Below are 22,048 nucleotides of genomic sequence, written 5' to 3' on the forward strand. Positions count from 1 at the left end.
TATGGTAAAACTTTCTTATTCCATTATTCCAAAACCCTATCACCTAGGTGATATTTTTGAGCCTAAAAGGAAAAGGTTCATTTGCTCATATAGAAATAAACGTGCAGTACATAGTGTATTCCTTCGTCTGAGGCTGAAGATTGTGCCTGTATGTTAAAATTCTCTTTTTCAAAATTTTAAGCCTGGTTTGGTAATGTGTGAGCTTGAAGCTCATGAATTAAGGCCTCAACATCGGCGTAAGACGTTCCACCTTCTTCCACAGCTCTTGCAGCTTTCCCTGCAATGTCTTTCACTCGCCTTCTCATTTCCTCTGCCTCCGCGCTCTCCACCATCAGCTTCCTCACTGCCACCTCCACCTTCTCTCTCCCCACTAACCCTTTCCATTCTGCATTCCAGGGCCACCACTCCCTGTTCCCCACTTGGACTCCAATCTTCAGAACCTCCGTTATCAACTTCTCGTTCGAAAATTGCTCCGCCGTCAGAGGCCACGTGATCATGGGCACTCCCGCACTCACACCTTCCAGAGTAGAGTTCCATCCGCAATGAGTCATAAACCCTTTGATCGCAGCGTGCTCCAAAATCAACAACTGTGGAGCCCACCCTCTGAGCACCAACCCTTTACCCGTTTCCTTCATCCTCTGCTCGAACCCTTCCGGAAGCCAGTTCCCGCTCCCGTTTTCTTCGTTTTCTGATGGGTTGTGGAGAATTTTCCCCACCACCCAAACGAACGATTGATCAGAGGCTTCGAGGCCGTAAGCAATCTCCTTCAGCTGCTGTGGGGGCAACCGAGCCAGGCTTCCAAAGCTGATATAAAGAACCGAACTGGGCTTCTTAGAATTTAACCAATTCAGGCACTTTTCTTCATCGACGGTGGGTGGCTTCCCTCTTTCGGTTTTATCTTGTTTGGTTCTGTTGCAAAGGGACACGGGTCCTACAATCCATGCTTTCTTTCCCCATTTGTCTTTTAACCGATCAGCATAAGCTGGTTCCAAGTCGTAGAAGCTGTTGACAAGAGTGCCGAAACTCTTCTCCTCTAACTGCTTCATGCCCCTCACCCTTTCAGGAACCTCAGACGGGTTTCTCAGAAAAGGAGGAAGCTGAGACATCGTCATTTCGATTCTGTCGGGAAGATTAGGAACCACGAAAGGCTCCGAGTCCGAACTCAAACTCTCAATCGCGGCAAGGCTTAAGTTTTCCTGGACGCAGCGAGCGAAGCACCCGATTCCGTTGAAGAGGATTCTGGGGATTCCGAGCTCGTAAACCATGTCGCCGGCCCAACGATGGAACATGTCGACGACGATGCAGTGCGGGCGGCGTTGGAGGAGGAAGTGGCGCAGGGGTTGGAGGAGGGCGGAGGTGTCCAGGAAGGGACCGGCAGACATGTCTGCGTCGGGTACGTCGGCGGAGAGAGTGTGAATGGCGATGGGAAGACCGGCTTTGTGGTGGCGCGTGATTAATTTTTGAAAGTTAGGGGCACTGGAAGGTGTGGCTAGAATGGTTGATGATGCTCCGTGAGATGCAAACACTATTGCTGCGTCTATCATTGGGATCTGATGGCCTCCCCCCAAGTAGGGGAAAAAGAAGATTTCAACCGGTTTCATGTTGAAAAGGGAAAATGTTGGCTTAGCTTGGTGTGTTAGATGGAGTGAGTTATAAAATCTGAGCTTCTACTATTTATTTACTTTTCTTTTGTAGATTGATAGATACATAAGCTTAGAGCTAAACGTCATGAGTGACATATTGGAAGTAAAGTGGCAAGAGTATTTGACTAGTGGTGTTCGTCTCAAGTTTCCAATTGCTGTTATTGGATAGAATTGTCAAACACGTGTGGAAGTAAAGCATTATGTATAAGAATTAACGACTACTGATATGGATTATAATTGTGATATGGAATACGGTTCTTACCATTAATATTTATTTTAAATACATTTTTATTTTAAAATGATAAAAATAAAAATAAAAAGATTGTTTATAACTCGACGAAATTGACGGGTTTCGTCATTTCCAATATCAAGACTCTAATGCGTATGATGTGGCCAATTAAGAAGATATCAAGATTCTAATATGTATAGTCGGTCATAATAACACCGTTTCTAGAAGCTCTGATACAATATGGAATTTTCGAGTTTCACCCATCTACACCTCCACACTTTTCTTTCTTGCGTACACACCTGTGAAGGAGTGACTGACATAAATAATAAAACAAAAATATTTTTTTACATACTCAACCCTAAAATTCAATAAATATTAATATTTTAATTATTTATAAAAATTTATAATTTTTTAAATTTTAAAAATTTTAAAAATTATTTTAATATTTTATATTTTACTTATATTTTCATTAAAAAAAATCTATTTTATTATTATAAATATTAATATTTTGTTGTGGAAGTAAAAATATTATAATTTGTTCTCGCCGGTTGACTCGAACGACAGTTCCTGACCCTCCTATCTCTGTCTGAGAATCGAACTTTCTTGATCGAAGAATCTCTCACCTACAAAGACAAAGAAGGGCGCCTTGACGGTCGTTTGCACTCCGACGCTCAAGTGTATAAAGTAGTTTCAGTCTTAGAAATTGTGTACCTTGCTAGGGTTCTTAGCACCCTTTATATAGGTTGAAACTAGGTTTACCTTTCTTCTGTTACCCATGTCTAGGGTTTCTTGAGAACGTCCCTGCACCACTATTACACAATCTTAGCATAATCTGGCACATAGAACTTCCCTTAACTGGAGTGCAACGACTAACAATATGGACGCCTGGGAACCAACTTGTGCGCCAAATCTCTAGGGTCATCTGCTCTGCGGTGCCCTAAGTATTCACGTGTCATGCATGCATCTTCCCTTGGAAACCCTAACCCTAACGGGCCTTTGTGCCTCCAAGAACTATTTACTCGTGTTGCGCCTGAATGCGCTATACCACCTACATGGATCCCTCATGTCTTAGGGCTTCCTCCCATCACTGATGTTTAACTGATAACTAGTGTAATTCTGGGGCCCACCTTACGTGACCCACTATAGTTGTTCAAGGCATTAACGTCCGATCTCTCCCTCTGTTGACGAAGTCTGATGTCGATCCCTGACGTCGATGTTCGAGAATTGATCGGTACACAATCCATAATAAAAATACTACTAAGAGTGACTCAGATAAGTAATAAAAATAAAAAGTAACTTGCAAATAAATTGATATTCTACTAAATTAAAGTGATTGTTATACTAGTATTATATAAAATCAAATACCTCTCTATTTCTTTATTTATAATAATATTAAAAGTAGCTAATTTTTTTATATTATAACATAAAAATCTCTTTATTTTCTATTTTATAATCATAAATCATTTATTTTTTATGTTGTAAGGAAACACATCTTTATTTTCTCCCTTAAATTAGCTACAATATATGATACTTCGGTGAGATTAAACATTACTATTATTTTTCTAAGGTTCTGTCCAAAATTTTAAGGCTTTAAAGTTATCACTTTTTCAATTTGATTCTCAATTAGAATCCACCAACTTAACGTCTCTATCCTTTGCTGTATCTTTAAAAAAAACGCACTTTGAAATGTGTGTCTATTTCTGTTTTTAATTTATCTCTATATTTTTTTAGTTTTATCTTAAAGTTTATCACTTTTTGACCTTTTTAAGTTTAGCTTAAATTTATTACATCTTTTACTTTAAATATAAAGTATTAGTAGGTTGGTTAAAAGTTTTTCTTAAGAACTAAAGTAATTTAAGAGAAAGAGGGTATACCTTTTTAAGAGTGATACACAATTAAATTGAGTGTAAAAACTTAATGGATAGTGATATTTATATTTGTTTACTTGTGTTAATCACTTTTTTATTTTTCTAAATTTTTTTTGTGGACATACTTTTTTAAAGATGAATTTTATCCAAAATTCATTTCATGACTACAAAAGTTAGAAAGAGAAACTTATTATTATAGAATACAAAAACATGATGACCACAATCAAGTTTAAGGATCAAAGCTAGATCCACGACATGTCTCAAATGTGAACGTTATGGATATAGTTTTTTTTATTAATGTTCTAGTGAGCAAGACATCAAGGATTATTACATATACTTTATATAGAGAGAGAAAAGAGAGCAATGAGAAAATCAGAGAAAAAAATAAAGATTTAAAAGAATATATGGAGAAATAAAGGAACTTGACGAGAAAGAGACAAGAATATATGAAAATGTTAAATACTAAGTTCTTTAGTTTTAAATTTAATAAACATTGCATGGATTTAAAGGGCATTTCTATTTTATTTTTGTTGCTTTTGAGAAAGTTTATATTCTTGGTTTGCATTGATTGAATTAGTTATGAAATCTGTGAATAGTCACTTAATTTTGGTGTTGTTTGATTTTTCTATAGGTTGTATTTGATCTTAGAAGAAGAATTACAAGCACCTAGATGATAAATATTTTTTATTTCAAGAATTACTTTATATTTTTAATACATTATATATTCAACACTTGTATTTATGTGTTTGTTTGTTGGTAATAACGATTTATATTTGAGTTCAAATTCTTCTTCTTCTTCTTCTTCTTCTTCTTCTTCTTCTTCTTCTTCTTCTTCTTCTTCTTCTTCTTCTTCTTCTTCTTCTTCTTCTTCTTCTTCTTCTTCTTCTTCTCTTCTTCTTCTTCTTCTTCTTCTTCTTCTTCTTCTTCTTCTTCTTCTTCTTCTTCTTCTTCTTCTTCTTCTTCTTCTTCTTCTTCTTCTTCTTCTTCTTCTTCTTCTTCTTCTTCTTCTTCTTCTTCTTCTTCTTCTTCTTCTTCTTCTTCTTCTTCTTCTTCTTCTTCTTCTTCTTCTTCTTCTTCTTCTTCTTCTTCTTCTTCTTCTCTCTTCTTCTTCTTCTTCTTCTTCTTCTTCTTCTTCTTCTTCTTCTTCTTCTTCTTCTTCTTCTTCTTCTTCTTCTTCTTCTTCTTCTTCTTCTTCTTCTTCTTCTTCTTCTTCTTCTTCTTCTTCTTCTTCTTCTTCTTCTTCTTCTTCTTCTTCTTCTTCTTCTTCTTCTTCTTCTTCTTCTTCTTCTTCTTCTTCTTCTTCTTCTTCTTCTTCTTCTTCTTCTTCTTCTTCTTCTTCTTCTTCTTCTTCTTCTTCTTCTTCTTCTTCTTCTTCTTCTTCTTCTTCTTCTTCTTCTTCTTCTTCTTCTTCTTCTTCTTCTTCTTCTTCTTCTTCTTCTTCTTCTTCTTCTTCTTCTTCTTCTTCTTCTTCTTCTTCTTCTTCTTCTTTCTTCTTCTTCTTCTTCTTCTTCTTCTTCTTCTTCTTCTTCTTCTTCTTCTTCTTCTTCTTCTTCTTCTTCTTCTTCTTCTTCTTCTTCTTCTTCTTCTTCTTCTTCTTCTTCTTCTTCTTCTTTTTTCTTCATTGTTGTTGAATTTTATTCATAAATTTCAATTGTTAGTTTTCAATTTTTACATTTTTTAAGTAGTAGACTATTGAATTGAGAATTACTTTCTCGTTTCCAATTTTTAATTTCTGGTTTATTGTTGTTTGATGTTACCTGCTTTTATTTTTGGTCATTTACATTTGTGTCAATTACAATTCTTACAATTTCAAGGTTTTTGTGTCTACAATTTCATAGTTGACAAACAATATGATAGACAATTGTTACCAGGCATGTGATAGATGATCAATTTACAATTATTTTTACAATTTCTGACCTAGGTTAGCCTCTAAATTGAACTTTTAAGGGGGAACTTGTTTTGTTTGAAAAGCTTGATGCAACTGTGGAATAAGTATTAAATGAAAGTTGAAGACGATAAAGGACATATCTTGAAAACTAAATAAGTAACAAAATTTCATAACACAATACACGCTTAAAGTACAAAACACCAATAGAATGAAAATGAAGATTTGATGCCTCCAACCATATGCATTTGATGAATTTTGGCTCACCTTGTTAATCTTGAATATTAGAGTCACATTGAGTTGTAATTTTGATTTTAGTTTGGTCTTAAGTGAATTTATAAACCTTTGATCTTGACGCTTTCAGCTATAAGTTTGATTTCAATGACTTTTAACCTTTTTAATACAAGTGAGTCATTTTTAATTAATTAAAATTTATGTTAATAAGTTAAAAGGATCTTAAAATATTTGGAATTGCAAGAAAGAACGTTTTAATCAATTGAAAAGAGGTTTTAGTTGGCTAAAATGTTGGAGCCTTTGTTGAAACTCAATTTCACCTTGCTTTAAACTATTAAACTGTGAATTAATAAATTAAAATTATTAAAAGACATATATTAAGTGGTTTAAACTGACTAAATATATCTTTTAATCAAATAAAATGTTATGAAACTTCATTTCATGTTGTTTTGGTCAATTAAATATTTAATTGGCTAAAATTGGCATAACGACAAAGTATTGATTTTTATTTTGAAGCCATCAATTTGAAGTGACATAGAGAGACTAATTTCAAAATACAAAATGTAAAAAAAAAAAAAAGATTTGCTGACTAAAAAATATTTTTTAAATACAAGATTTTATAAAGGATCAAAAGTTAAAAATTCTTTTTTGGAACCACCTCATGCTATAGCTACAAAAAAAAAACTGTGGCTAATTTTTTCAAGTGATTCTGTTCCAATTTTATTTATAAGTTGTTATTATTTCTTTATCAAGTGGTCAAGATTTACTTATGATAGGATTTCACAAGGTTATGAAAAAAAACATTGTAGCACTAATGATGTGAGTTGATTTTTTAGATGTTTTCATTTTGGTGACACTTTACTTTTAGAATTGAGATTTTAGGAATTTAAGAGTGAAGATTTTAGGAAAATTTTCACTGGACATTAACTTAACCAAGTGGTTAAGTAGATGTGAAGGTTTATTTCACAAAGACAAAGATAAAAGACAAGATATGGTGAGAATGGATGCAAACTCAATTAAACATGATAAAAATCGAGAGCAAAACCAAGGAAGACTATAAAGACAGTGAACATAAATGGAAGGAGAAATGAAGGAGAATGGAAGAAGGAAACTTAGATATTTGTGCATAGTAACTTTTCTTCTATTAATTTCAACTTGTAAAACACAATAGGTAGGCCTCTTATTTATAGGGGAAGGAGTCTTGGAAAACAAGCAAGAGGATAGGATGAGAAAAGGGAAAAAAAAGGAATGTCTTAGGGTTTGACTAAGTCAATCCCGCATCCTAGGCTTATCCTTCTATAAACTAGGTCAAAATGTCTTCTTAAAGGGTTAGAAACAAGTTAAAATGATACCTACACCCCCTATTATGCTAAAGACACCTTATTCTAGGCTATCTTTGCTATTTGAACCCTTAATTGAGCCCAAAATTATTTACAACATATTCTATCTCTTAAGAAAACCAAAAGGAAGAACAGTTGGTGATTTGGTTTATGCCCACTCCTCTGGTCGGGTCCATGAACTCCTTGGTGGGGTCTTGAAATGTTTGCTGAGATGACTGCTCACCATGTGCTTTGTCTTTTGCTTTCTTGGTCATCTTCATAGCTACTTTGTTTGTATCAACTCAAGATCAAGTTCTAAATTAGAATCTCGTTTTTCTTGTACAGTTCTTGTAAAAACTTGAAATTAATGGATTAACTTGAAGTTATTAGATGTAGTCTTCTTATGAAGGTGGATTAGTATAAATCTGTTTTTTTTTTCTTCTTGATCTTTATCACTCATATTCTATTGTGCTTGTTAACATTGCATGCTTGTGTTTAATATAAATAAAATTCATATACTAAGGAACATACTTGTTGATTAAATTGTATATTGAGCACATACTTGTTGTTGGTTTTTTCATGTTGTCAAAGAAGGATCTTATTATTTCTAACTCTTCATGGTTGATTTGTAGAACAAATCCTCCTTTCTCATCCATCACAAAAAACAATTTATACACACATGGATTAGGACAAAAATGCAACAATGAAGGTTGCAATTGTGTACAATGATGGACATCGAAACACATAGAGAGACCATATGTTGAGTGGGTAACAATGAATGTTGCAATTAAGTTTATACAACAATTAAGGTTACTCAAATTTACATGGTTGGAGGTTTCCAAGGATCAAAAGCTCTAATACCATCTCAAGAATAAAATAAAAAAATGTTTCTCACCTATAATTTCTCATTACATACATGAATATATACATAAATGGGCAAGATAATCTCGAAATCATATTGTCCTTAATCATATAAAATAGTATCCCTCGAACTATGAGATTTAAAATATTGAATTAAACTTAATATGACAAATTTAAACAAGTAAAATAAACATCAGAAGTCTCCTAAAATAACTCAACAATTCCAAACTTGAATATGAAACTTGTGTTTTTAATTGTTCCTTAATTCTTGTTCCTTAATTCAACTTGCACGTTATTTTATTTTGTAATGAAAATCTAGAGTTATTTATTAGGATTCTATTTGGTATGCTTACTTCCAAATTTTCCTTTAAGTTTGGTTTGTCATTTTGTTTGAATTCTATAAGTATTGTCATAATCTATCTTCATTTGAAGTTATCCATTTCTAATTTAATTTTTCTTGATTTTACATCTTTATAGTCTTGATTTTAAGTCTATGTAATTAGGAATGTTTAAAATTTACTATGATTTTTTAAGAGTTCGCCTCTTTCTAAGGTAGAATACTTGGTGTTGTTGAAGACTAGTTGAAGCAACTGCTTGGGAGATCTCAAGAGACAAGAAAAGAATTAAAAGAGAGTGCAAACACTTGTGAGAAAAGACCAAAAGAGAGTTGCACTAAAAATCACAAGAAAAATCACAAAAACACCTTTGAGACTACTTTTTGCGATAAAATTTTCCATCTTTTTTTTTTCATGGTTACAACGTATTTCTTCATCTCTGAGTTGTTGTTTTCAATCACAAATATTGTAGCTACTTTATATTTCATTTTGTTGTATTTTAGCAATGAATTTCATTTCATACACAAACTGTAATTTTGTCATCTTGTGTAATTTTTGGTTCTTTTTTGGTGTCTTGGAAAATCATTGGCATTCTCTCATCTCTCTACTTGAATTGTGTAATAGTAGGTGTTTAAACTTGTGGAAATGTTCCAAAAGACTCGTAAGCGCTTAAACTTGTAGAAATGTGTTGAAAGACTCGTAAGTGTCACTTAGACTTCCACATCAGGAATCCATCTAGTTTACATTTTTTTACAAAGTCTCACTTATTTTATGTTGTTTGGTTAGAAGCTACATTTTTTTACAAAGTCTCACTTATTTTATGTTGTTTGGTTAGAAGACTTCATTTAGTTTACATAGGGATACGCACACACTTGAAAATTTTGGTGAAAATCACTCCATTTTTATGAAAACCTTTCAAAACTTGGAGAAAATATTTTGATAAACAAATGAGTGATCATGATCGAATGAGCCTAAGTGATGAAATTAAAGACTTAAAAGTAACATAAAAAAAATAAAATAATATGTATTATAGATATGTTTGTTTCAACTTCTGAAAGAAGAAGAAAAATCTAGAGTAAATATGGTGAGGAATCACATGGAAGAAAAAAAACATCATTTTATTCGTTATACATCACCAAGTAAAGTGGTGTATAATAATCATAATCATGATTATTACTATCAACACATTCAAGATTCCATCTACGTTCTAATTGTTAACCGGTAATCTGAAAAGAATAAAATTTATTCTATTTTACATTACCAGGGTTAACTTTTATTCTATTTTATCACTATTACTATTTTTATTATTAACAAACAATAAAAAACAAGCATCATTTATTAAAAGGTGACATATATAGAAAATGAGGACCAGGAATGCTCTTTAAACGAAGAAAGATAAAGAGTCATTTTGAATATTTTAATACAAAATAATATTGTAAAGGAATTCAAATATTTGATCTGTAACATTTTCAACACCCGGTGACATACTTTGTTACAAAAGAGTTGGGTTCTGGATCACTAAGCTGCAAAATAAGTTTGGTTATATAAGTATTTCACATACTATCAATAATTATTAAGAACAATAAAAAGAATTGGAATCATGATTTAATTGTCAGAAATATTAATTTATTAAGCAGTAAGGTAACAAACCACAATGCAAAGGTTAACTATATCCAAATCATCAAGAATAACTATGAACATCAGTTAACGATTACAGTAAAAACTGGTTATCCAGTTGAAAACATAAAAAACAATATCAAGACATCAGTCACTGTTTAACCTTCTAAAGAAAACCAAAGTTCATCATGCATGGGAATTCTCTTGTATGCCAAGTCAAATGTATTGGGGAGTTTATCATCCTTGGTATCCAGAACAAAGGCAAAATCTGGATTATTTTCTTTCAACTCTCTGACATCAACGATTGATCGACTGGTGAAATGCTCTTCGGCTGCAAAATCCATCACATAAGATAATCAAACTTTTTGTAGAACATGAAACTTAAACCTTGGTTTGTGAAACAAAATTTAACTCACCTATATGTGCCAAAGAGTTTCCAAAGATGGAAAGAAGCAAGCCTCCTTCCAAAGAGTTTCCCATAAATATTGATGCAAAGGCTGCCATTGCCATTAACACAGGATGTTCACCTTTCCACTACTCATCTCAATAAGAGCATCAAGTGATTTTAAGTCTTAATGTCTTCCAAATGCAAAATGGATTGGGTTTGATGTTATAAAGAGGTGCTCTAGTATCCACCCCAATTATGTAGCTTAATAAGAAACTTAAATAAAACAAATAAAAATGTTGATCAAGTTGGAGAGTTACATGGGAAATCAACATCCTCAAAGTCATCACCAAAACCTCCATCATTGCTCCATTCTTCCATGCGATCTTTCCAAGCCACACTTCCATACCCATACACAACAATATCTTTCTTGGAGACCATGGGTTTGGGTTGCACTATATATAATAAGAGAAGCACCAGTTGACATTTCACTAGCATATAACCCCAGGATGTAAAGCTTAATTAGAGTTTTAAATAATCAGAGCAATAAAATAGCCATATCAACACTCAACAAAATTCACCACAACCCAAAAATCAATGCAAAACAAATCTAAGAACCCTAGACAACAAGCAATAAAGTTATTTCCCCTTGTCTCAGCCTTAGAAAACTTCTCTCACAGTTCCAAATCCAATTAATCATGCAACCAGTAACATGCCATGTGAATGAATTTATCCAAACCGCTTTTAAGTTCAAAACAAAACAATCATAATCCGATAAAAAAACAATGATAAATAAATACATTTCAATCCATTAAAAAACTAACCTAATTCGATCAATTGCTCAACTGAAACAAAGTGAATAGACAAAAAGATACCTTCATGCCATGACTGCAAAGTTCTGCAGCTTATCACATTGAGGAGTTGGCATATTCCTATTCCAACTCTGGCTCGGCATCTCCACCTGACAGTATCTCCGAAGCACACTCCGATAATCCTTTATCATACTTTCCTCAACCACCACACGAGCATCAGTCCCCATCGGAGAATTTGCATCAAACACCTGTGATTTCATGAAAAACTGCACCCCGTGCAGCTCAGTCGTTTTCGAAATCTAGTAATTTTAGTACTTGCTTAGAAAACGGCAAGTACGCGAACCTTTTCTCTACTTTAGCGTTTCAATCTGTTTCTCTTTCTCACCAACCTTTTATCTCATCTCCTCCTCCATGCGGACTCTCTTGCTCCGCTCCTTGCTTTTCCACACTTCCAGAACGTCGATCCTTCGCTCCAGATAGCGCACCTTCATCTCGCACTCTGCGTTCAACTGCTTCAAAGTCTTCGTCTCCCTCTCCAGAAACACCAGCGTTCTCTATTGATCCTCGAGCACGCTGCTCAATGTCGCCGCCTCTGATCTGGCCTCCTCGGCGGCATTCACCTCCAACTCCAGCTCCTCCGCCTCTCGTCGCAACGACTCGATCAGCTTCCTCAGCTCTGGATCTCATCCTTCTTCGGCGCATTATCGGACTCCAACGCCTCCATCTTCAACACGATGCCGTTCGCGATATCCATCGCGGTGGTAGAAATTAAATCGAGGAGATTCAGATCGGTGTGAAGAGTGCTCGTGATTTCTCGGTGGCGAAAGGGAAGGCTGAGGGGAAGAGTGGAAAGTAGTGCAGAGAAACAATGACAACACATTTCTTCGATTCGCAGTGTCACCGTTATTTGTTCGAACTCGTTCACCGATTTCACTTGTCACCAGAGTTGTGACATTATTATTATTATTATTATTATTATTATTAGTAAACAATTTCATTTATCGACCAAAAGAAAATTAGTGGCTAAAATATAAACATATTTGGTGGCTAATTCGGTGACAGAAATAAACAATTACATTTAGCGACAAAAAAAAATCAGTGACTAAAAAATAAACATATTCGGTGACTAATTCGGTGGCAGAAAATAAGCAATTATATTTAGCGACCGAAAGAAAATCAGTGGCTAAAAAATAACCATATTCAGTCACTAATTCGATCACAAATATATTTTTCTCAATTTATTCAAAACAGCCACCACTTTGACAACCGATGCTTTTGTCACTCTTATGTTTGGTCGCTAATTCGGTCGCAAAATTAACTAACATCATTAACAATTCATTCGGTCGCTACTTCGGTTGCAGATTTGACACTAAGAGTATTTGGTGACTATTTCGGTCGCAAATTGCGACCACTTATTTTCAGTCGCTGAATTCGATGACTAAATTGTTATTTTTTGTAGTGATACGTCATAATCCTAGAAATAATAATTATCATAAGAAACCTAGAATAAGCTTTCCTCCTTCCATGAAAAATAAAATGTTAAATAGATGACAGAAGTTATAAAAAAAAATCATAACAGTAAACAAAAATTATAAAAAATAGAAAAAGAATTTAAGAAAAAGGTAAAATAGCTTATGAGAAAAAAAGGAAAAGAAAAATGAAAAGAAAACTTATAAAAGTATAAATGGAAAAGAGGAGGATGAAAAAAGAGAAAAAGAAAAGAATGTGAAGGAGCATAAAGAAAAGATAAGAAAATAAATGCTGTAAAAAATAAGAAAAAAAAAGAGTTAATTAAAAAATCTTTAGTAATATAGATGAGAAATATTCTTTAATGAGGAATTACACAACTTTGAACTCTCTTAATTTTTCTTCAAAAAAATCTGATATTAAAAATCTTTTTGTTTTATTGTTCAGTAACACCAAATAGTGCCGAAAACAAAGTGAAGAAAAACATAAAATAACAAAAGCAAGATGTGTAACAAAGTGAAGAAAAACATAAAATAGCAAAAGCAATATGTGTTTATATGTTCTTTTATAAAGAATACTGCTATTTTGTCTTAGCTTTTGAAAAAAGATTTTTTCTTGATTTATATGTAATTATAAAAAGTATTTTAATGTTTGAAATTTATTGTGGATTGATATTTGATATTGAAACGAGATAATACAATATTCAACCAATAAAAATTATTGTTATTAAACATAACTAAGATATGATGACATATTTTTTTATGAAGAAGTATGATAACAATTGCTTTGTCACCAAAATTTATAACTAAAAGATAGAAGAAGATAAAACTTCAATAAAAAAGACTTTACTCATTTGAAGAGTAAAATACTAAATTTTTTTTTTCACTTTTTAGTTTTATAAAAGTTATATATATGTAATCTTTCTTTGCAATTTTAAACTTTTTGTAAAGACATAAGTTACTTCAAATTGAGCTTTATTTTAGCCCAGAGTAGAATTATATTTTTCTTGTCAAATTTGAAATAATATTTTATGTTCACGGCTATAGCAATTATTCAATATTATTAATTTATGATTTGGTAATACTTTAAAACAAATAAAAAAATATAAAATAAAGGATAAGATTATTAATTGTGTTTTTGAACATTATACAATTAATATTGAAACAATTCTAGTAAACATTAAGTATTGAAATTTTTTTCCTATAAGTTAGTCTTTATTAAGTCATTGATGGAGATCCATCTAAAACAAAACTAGTCACCACAACTCAGTTTAAAAGCATAGACACAGAAAAATGTATTTTCTCGTCTTGTATAAAGTTGTAAATAGTAGAGATTATAAATTTTCTTTCTGACCTTAAATTTTGGATAAAAAATAGAATAAAATTCAAACTCTAAATCTAGGATTGAGAGAGATATGTACTAGAACTTTTAAAACCCTAACTTATCATGCAAATTAGAAAACCCTAACTTATCATGCAAATTAGAATTAGTAGATGACAGATATTCTAAACACTAATCCTAACTTGATAAGTTTAAATTAGGAAAGCTTTTCCTACACACTTCACTAGCTTCTTCCTACACACTTCAATCCCTCCCGAACTAATACAATCCTAGCTTGCATTGCTATGAATCTTTTGTTTTGTATTTTGAAGTGCGGAATTTGGTGGAATTGAATGACTAAAATGGACGAAAGAAACTGTGAAATATTGGTGTATGAAAAATGATAATGAAGCTTAATAGAGGTTAGGTCAACTCTTAAAAGACTCCTTGCTAAAACACTTAGAAATAAATAAAACTAGCAATGAGTGAGTTAAGAAACTAGTATTGAAGCTGAAATTTTGGCAACAATTCAATAGTCTTTTAGAAGGAAGCTATCAAATTCAATAGTCCTCAAAATCTGTCATGTAAAAAAAACTAGTAAAATTTCATTTCAATAGTTTTCTTAATATAAATAGTGAAGAAGTTTTTAGTTTGAATTACTATAAATACTCAAGAAGTATTTAATTTGAATTTGAATTAAAAAAATCAATTTTGCATATGAAAATACATTGATGAAATACATATTCAACCCATAAATTTACTAACAAAAAAACAAACTTATCAATAAAAGAAGATTGTAGAATGTTACATTCATCATACGTTCATATCCATGTAGGGGAATGTATTTCAGTCCATAAAAGAATTGATGAGATCAGATGTTGACCCTATCCAGAGATATTCAATACGGCAGTAAACTGGAGACACTCGAGAACTTGGTGAATAATCTTAATATAGGAAACCGACCAGAGCATACTAACATATAAATTAAAATCCTCAACAATTTACAATATAAATTTATAATACAGGGCTCCAAATTATCTGTTCCACCCTCAAACGTCAGAGTTAACAGAGACCAATAAAGAGGATGTAGTGTCTCCATGCTCGTAACAATCAATGCACCAAACAATCACTTCACTCTATCTTCTTTGTTACCCACCACTAAGATCTCACAAGGCCGTCAAAAGTTGCTTTCACCTCCTCTTTTAGCCTGTCATACATTCATAATTGTCTAAACATTCACTACATGACACTTACATACATACATACATTATACGTAGCTTATAGTTTTGAAGTTACGCTGAATCTCACCAGCACAACCTACAAGCAAAGCTATTTCAATGAAGTTTCTTTCAAACACTATCACCACTCTCCGCGCGTTTTGATAGCAGAGCTGCCTTAACTATATTTCCCCTTGTAATAAGTCCAGCCTAGAAAGAACGCAGAAAAATCAATTAGCTAAAGTCACTAGAAGAAGAAGCACACCAATTAATCTTGCAAGAGAGAATAGATCTCCTTACCAGCTTTCCATCATCATCGACCACAGGTAGTCTACGATATTTTGTTTCAAGCAACAGCCTATACAAGAAGTAATGGTGTGGGCATCAGATTGGTATAACATGATGGTTGAGATTTAGGAATCGTATTTATCAGAATTTAATAATTTAATTTTTCATGAAATTATTTAACATAAATGGTGGCACTAATAATCGTCACTGATTTTCTTGTCCTCTTGCATTGCTACAAATTACCATGTTACATACAATAGAATCAGAGAATTCAACATTATTGGATATGTATGAAAAGTCAGTACCTAGCAGCTTCCTCTAGACTTGTCGATTCATGGACAACGAGTGGAGTTGGAGTCATCAAGTCACCAACAACTTGGCCATTAGTCTTACTAAGCAGCTTTTGTATCTCATTGAATGTCTGTCATGCAAAAACTGATTAGAGCTACAGAAGGGTAACCATTCAATAGAATAACAGCTCTTGCTAAACAATTACAATTCCCCTTCTTTTTGAGGGAAAATGAAGAAAAGAAAACAATCTGCACATATCCTTTATTGTATGGAAGAATATTATTATAGTGACACCCAACATCGTGAGTGGTTTGAGTTTCATGTGCACAGATTCATTAAAAAAATCATACGAAGATATTGCAAACCAATTTAAGAATAAACTATAAAGGGAACTGTCCCTTTCAAGTGGAACAAAAGAGGAATGCTGGTAAGACAGACACCGCGGGTATCAGCACAGGGATGAAGAAGATAAACTATATTACATAGTTTTACTATTTGCTGGTAAAAAAAATATAGTTTTACTATAAAATGAAAGAAAACTATAGTTTTGCTATAAAATGAAAGAAAACTATATTCAAGTCACAGGCTGACTTGAATATGGATTCCTAATATGAAGCAAACCCACACCAAGGATAAAGCCATTCGACCACTACCTGCCTCCTCCCTACCTCTACACTACAAGGAAATGACCCCTATCTCTCCCCACACTCCCCAATTTTCAACTATCACTTGTTATGCAACGATTTAACTGCTGATATCTCATTTTGTGCACTCACTCTTTCTGATCTATTATTTTCTTCAGATTGGACTGATACAGCAAATCAATCCCTTTGCTTACTTTCTCAACTCATCTTCCCCTTCTAGGTTTCTATTAACTTTGTTGTAATGGGTCTATCATACAGTTATTTCTCAACTACCTCAATCCTCCTCTCCTAATAGCCTAAAAATGGCTTCTTCCACATGACGTGGGAGTTCATGCTTCAAGCTTCTTCTCCTTCATGACTTTGCCGAGTTTGACTATGTACCCTAGGGTTTTGACCATCCAATCAAGGCCCAATTAAGGTCCAAAGCTAGTCCACATATATTTCTACAAAATAGACAACCCAAATATACAGAAAGGAACTAATGCATAAGTTCAAGATTGGAACTTTTCAAGAAGTTGACTTTCACAATGTGTTTAAAGCTTTGTCACGAAAGCACCATATAAGTAGAATATAGCCGCTTCAAGGTTGACTCTGGCATACTAAATGTGGATATAAAGGGATGCAAAAGCCAAAATTATACTTCACACAGAATTTTTCTTCTATCCTATAAAACCGAGGCACAAGGAAGTGCGATAAGCATGGAACGTCGATATTATTTGTTTCCCTTTCAAATCTTACATGTTTTGAGAAATATGATCTATTTGCACATCAAGAAACAGGTAATGCAATTTTGACAAGGTAAAGGGGATGGATGAAGACTCACTCTACCAATGAATATTGATCGAACATGAAAATCCAAACTCATAAAACACATGCAGACCATGAACAAATTATATGAATCAGATATAAACTGCTATATCAAAAAGGAATTGTAAACAGAGGTTTGGTATCAATTATCTAAGTATTCAATAATCCAACCAAAACGTTGCCAAATGAGAAGTGGGCTCAGCTTATGTTCGTAACTGACTTGTGTTGGGGCAGTTGAATTATTCATTATTGCATTAAAAACTATGTCCAAACATTAGTTTTTGAATTCTTTCATCATTACCACATTAGCATCTAATAGCACCATTTGGCCTCAGTTTCAGAGGAGTTATATGCAATTACCGGTAAATGATAAATCTATTCCATATAATTAGAATTCATAAGGCAGCATAGTAAATGCTAACAGAAAATCACACTGAATAAGTAGAACATAAAAAGGTCACTTACTTTCCAAGTACTATCAACGTTGGGGAACAGGTTTGCATCAGTCTGAGAACCTCCTAAAAGCCAAACATAACAATCAGCAAAATCTTAGCAGCAGCATGCAGAGAACTTATTGACAAGATTAAGCACAACAATGGGACTCCAATATTGCTGTTACAGACTTGGCAAAAAAGTTAAATACTCTCTTCATTTCAAATTATTTGTCATAATTGGTAATGCACATATCATAAGAGTTGTTCATTGCACACATCATAAGAGTTGTTCATTGCACCAATTATTATGATAAAAAGTTTTTGACTAAAATGCCCTTCCAAAATTGTGGGACCGTAGTTGTGAATTAATTAAAGAGAAATGCTAGCAACAAAATTTACTATTAGCTGAAATTCTATGGAAATTACAAATTTTTATAGCCCCTCTTATTTATAATGAGTATCTTATTATTTTGTAGTATAAATTTTAACCAAAAGTAGGGAATATGTTAGAAGCGTATTAGAAAGTGAGTTACTAACTTACTACTAATAGCAGTCATCTCAATTAAATACATTAAATATTTAGATAAGTTACCAACAAGTGAGGGAGGAGTTTGAGAAAAAAAATTAATACTTTCTTGATTTTATAAAGTTAGAAATTTAGAAATAAAAACTCGCAGATAATTTGAAATAGAGGGAGTACAATTAGCCTCGTTACTCACCAACCAAAACAGAAATTACTAACTCTCCGACTAAAGCATGTTAAAACATACGGTATCTTCAATCTCACACCCATAAATCAGTAACAACACACAAACATTGAAAAAAATATGAAGTATAATCACTCCCATCGACCATTCAACCTATATAAACATTGATTTGACTTTGTAGATAGCAGAAACTTTGCTACTCTAAATGTAAAACAAAAGTAGTACAACATGACATTTTTAAATTCTGCATCCTTGATATGCATAGTACCTGATATCGAATCAATAGCTAATAAATCGTAATCTGAAACAACTCCAACCTGCAGCGTCACAAGAAGTAGAAAAGGTTCAAGGAGGAATTGAATCCAGTCCAAAATAGAAACCTTTAATTTTCTTTAAGCATTAAATTACACAATAGGGCAAAACAAAAAGAAAATAGTGAGGGGAACTAGAAAATTACCAAATTCCAGTTATCATCAATTACCGGAAGACCACTGATTCTGTTGTTTACCAGAGCCTCCAGAGCTGTAATAAAATAAATAAAGATATATAAATAAATAGAGTAAATTCAGATGATAAAAGTGCATACAACATTGAGGTAGAGGTACCTTCATCAACGGTGGTGGTGGTTTTCACAACATACAAATCTTGCTTCTTTGTCATGAAATCAGCAACGGTATAGGTTCCATTCCCACGCTGAGAAGGTAAAAGCGCAACCCGCAAAAGAAAAAGGGTTAAGGAACACGGTAGCGTAAGAATGACGGTTGATCCAAAGAGAAGAAGACTTACGGGAACCGAATTCACGGTTGGAGTTGAGGCGAGGCGGAACCCGGAGGAGTGAGAGAAACGACGCCGTTTGGGTACAGCGGAGGAACGGAGAGGATAATGGCATTGCGGAAAAAGGGACGGAGGAGAACAAGACCGAAACGGAGCAGCAAGAGTGTTTATGAGATGAATCGAATTCATTTCTCTCTCTTTTTTTTTCTTTTTTTTTTCTTTTTCTTTAATTTACTACGTAATGAAAACAATTTTTTTTTATTTGGATGATTTTCTTGTAGAGAGGTTGAAGGCTGAAGAGAGGGAGAATGAAAAGAGATCCAATGATGAAATGGTAAAGTAATGGTGGTGTGAGTAGCAGTTTCGAAGGGGGAATGATAAATAATTGAAAAAAAATTAATAGAAAGTGAATGAGTATTATAATAATAAAATAATAATAATAATAAAAAAAAGAAAAAAGAAAAAAAAGGAAAGTGTTTGAAGGAAAAAGAGACGTGAGTATCTTTACTTTTCCGTTGAAGGCGGTGGAATGCAAACAACGTTGACACTTGAACATAACAGTCGGCGTCGGATTCAGCAACGGCGTCGTTTGGTGTGAGACCATTGACATTTCCAATTTTCAAAGTTTGTTTGTTTTGTTTTTACGTCGCTTGTGTTTCCCTGTCCGTTGAAGAAGCACGTGGGAACCTTCCGTTTCTTTTGAACCAACTGTTCCGTTTCTTTTCAAGCAACTGTTCCGTTTCTAAATCTTCTTCCGTCTAATGTGTTCATACCTTACAAGAAGAAAAAACCTCTAAAATTGTCTTATAATGTGTTTTAAACGCGTCTTATAACAAAATAGAAAATAATAAACAATTTAATTGATGAAAATAGTTTTATCATTCTATTCTATCCTTATTTTATTTCTCAAACTTTGTGACTGTGTTATTGAATACCCTAATTCCAAAACGGGATTGAATGAAAAACTTTATGAAAAATATTATTCAAATTTTAAAAAATGGTAAGTACTTTACATTGTTCTGGTTCAAAAAAAAAAGGGATTTTAGATAGAGTAAAGGGTTGAACTTTTTTCCATGAATCAGTCCAAAACAATTTTTCGATCATCTCCCTCTCTTTAGTTTTCTTCTTTATAAATTATTCTTCCAAAACAATATCCGAAAAACCAATGTTTCATAATAACAGATTAAATATTTGTTTTAAAAAAATTATTTCTATTTTTGGTTGAATAGGTCCTTTTTTTTTAATGATGAAATCTTAGGGTGGATATTATTTTTTGTTTTATGGATTTTTGTAGCTCAATTTTCATAACCTAATGTTACACGTAATCGGAAACCGAGTCATTCCCTTGGGATTTTACCAAGGTAACTTTTTAAGTCATGGACCTTTTTAAAATTTCGAATAGGTCTAGGACAACAAATAGTCCCCAGTCTTAAGCCGAAGAGGTGAAGAGGCTTGCAAACATGGAGGTCTTATTTTATTATGAACATGTGTTACCTACTAAGAAACAACACTCGGAATTGTGCTTGTTTATCAACTAGTGATCCCAAGATTTTTGAATTATACTCACTCGTCAACTGGTCATCCCAAGATTTTTTAGTCATAATTTATTGTAATCGTGATTTATTCATTGAAAGGCGACCTTCTTAAAAGGTATTGAGAAAAACTCAAGGAAGAGGAGTGTCGAACCACATCACAAAGTTCAATGAAATAAAGTGTTCAAAACATAAAAAATAATTTTAACTATAATAAAAACTTAAACTTCTCGTTCCAAGTCTGTGGCACTAATCCGCCATCGAGGGTCTCCAACTGATACGCTTCATTGTCGAGCACTTGCCATATCTTGAATGGTTTTGTCCATTTGGGAGATAATTTGTTCTCAAGTTGGTGTAGTTAAGTCTTCCGAAGCACTAGGTCTGAAACTTTAAATTGTCTGGGACGACCTTACTCTTATGTCTCATCTCCACTCGTCACTTGAGGGCCTCAAATTGCAATCGAGAATTTTCGCGAACTTCATCCAGTATGTCAAGCTTGAGTCAGATTCCCTCGTTGGATGCTTCAAGAGAAAAATTATGCATTCTATGGGACAGATCCATTATTTTGATGAGAATCATTGCATTTATTTTGTAGACCAAGCTGAAAGGTGTCTCCCACGTTGTTGAATGTGGGGTTGTATGGTAAGACCACAACACTCGGGGGAGTTCCTCTGGCCACTTGCCTTTAGCTTTCTGTAACCTTCTCTTTATTCCTCGGAGGATTATCCTATTTATCAGCTCGACTTGTCCATTTATTTGAGGATGTTCCACATATGAGAAGATTTTTCTAATGCCTATCTCTACACATTTGTCTCATCGGTTTGTTGGCGAATTAGGTGCCATTGTCTGAGATTTAGAGCTTAGGAACACCAAACCTGCAAATAATATTCTTCAACAATAAGATTTGGATTTGTTGAGCTGAGATGGTCGTCAGGGGCTCGATCACCAATATGACTTCCACACATTCCCAATGATAACTTTAAAGGCTTGGTCTTCGTTAATGCATTTGAGTAGTGGATGAGAAAAACTGTATCTGAACAAGTACCCATTGATTAGAGTAAATTTGTTGGGGTTTTGCTACAATTCTTTCGCAGTCAGTTTATGTATCAGTAATATACTGTCAGTTATAAAATAAAGGTATGAGGTCATCCACGTTTGCTTCCCCGATATCTGTAAAACTTCTAAACATTCTCTTTCAGGGTTGTTGCTTGCTTTGAAAGAAAATTATAGTGACTGCTTCAAAAGAACTTCATCGCGGCTCGTAGCAAATGTCAAATTTTGATAGCTCGATGGCCCACTTGATCATTCTTCTCGTGACATCTAGTTTTCATAGTACTTGCCTCGGTCATCACCACTACTGAGTAACTTTGAAAGTAATG

The 22,048-nt window shown here is 33.4% G+C and overlaps 3 protein-coding genes across 6 annotated transcripts; all 3 read right to left on the bottom strand.

Moving 5' to 3' along the window:
- On the bottom strand, window positions 1-1,675 carry LOC137806417 (abscisate beta-glucosyltransferase). The gene has a single exon (XM_068606533.2). It carries the CDS (start codon window positions 1,599-1,601, stop codon window positions 177-179), a length of 1,425 nt encoding a protein of 474 aa, XP_068462634.1. The 5' UTR covers window positions 1,602-1,675; the 3' UTR covers window positions 1-176.
- An 8,303-nt stretch (window positions 1,676-9,978) lies between these two features.
- On the bottom strand, window positions 9,979-12,141 carry LOC137806418 (putative cadmium/zinc-transporting ATPase HMA1, chloroplastic). Of its 4 annotated transcripts, none has more exons than XM_068606536.2 (4): window positions 11,252-12,114; window positions 10,697-10,831; window positions 10,408-10,488; window positions 9,979-10,322 (listed from the first exon to the last, which is right to left on the bottom strand). In XM_068606536.2, exons 2-4 carry the CDS (start codon window positions 10,815-10,817, stop codon window positions 10,150-10,152), a joined length of 375 nt encoding a protein of 124 aa, XP_068462637.1. In that variant the 5' UTR covers window positions 10,818-10,831; window positions 11,252-12,114; the 3' UTR covers window positions 9,979-10,149. The 4 variants fall into 4 exon arrangements, 3 of the variants coding, with proteins under 3 accessions (XP_068462637.1, XP_068462636.1, XP_068462635.1); XM_068606535.2 differs by having other exon boundaries at window positions 10,697-10,867; window positions 11,252-12,097; XR_016519696.1 differs by having other exon boundaries at window positions 10,408-10,867; window positions 11,252-12,141.
- Window positions 12,142-14,731: 2,590 nt separating this feature from the next.
- On the bottom strand, window positions 14,732-19,535 carry LOC137806422 (CBS domain-containing protein CBSX1, chloroplastic). Its single transcript, XM_068606541.2, has 9 exons — window positions 19,150-19,535; window positions 18,969-19,056; window positions 18,821-18,885; window positions 18,632-18,680; window positions 17,688-17,740; window positions 15,786-15,901; window positions 15,493-15,550; window positions 15,284-15,402; window positions 14,732-15,182 (listed from the first exon to the last, which is right to left on the bottom strand). The coding sequence occupies exons 1-8, from the start codon at window positions 19,324-19,326 to the stop codon at window positions 15,325-15,327; spliced, it is 684 nt and encodes a 227-aa protein (XP_068462642.1). The 5' UTR covers window positions 19,327-19,535; the 3' UTR covers window positions 14,732-15,182; window positions 15,284-15,324.
- Window positions 19,536-22,048: the final 2,513 nt, after the last annotated feature.

Source organism: Phaseolus vulgaris, chromosome 3 (genome assembly GCF_051622355.1).
Source record: "Phaseolus vulgaris cultivar YP4 chromosome 3, ASM5162235v1, whole genome shotgun sequence".
In the NCBI taxonomy this organism is placed as follows: Eukaryota; Viridiplantae; Streptophyta; class Magnoliopsida; order Fabales; family Fabaceae; genus Phaseolus; species Phaseolus vulgaris.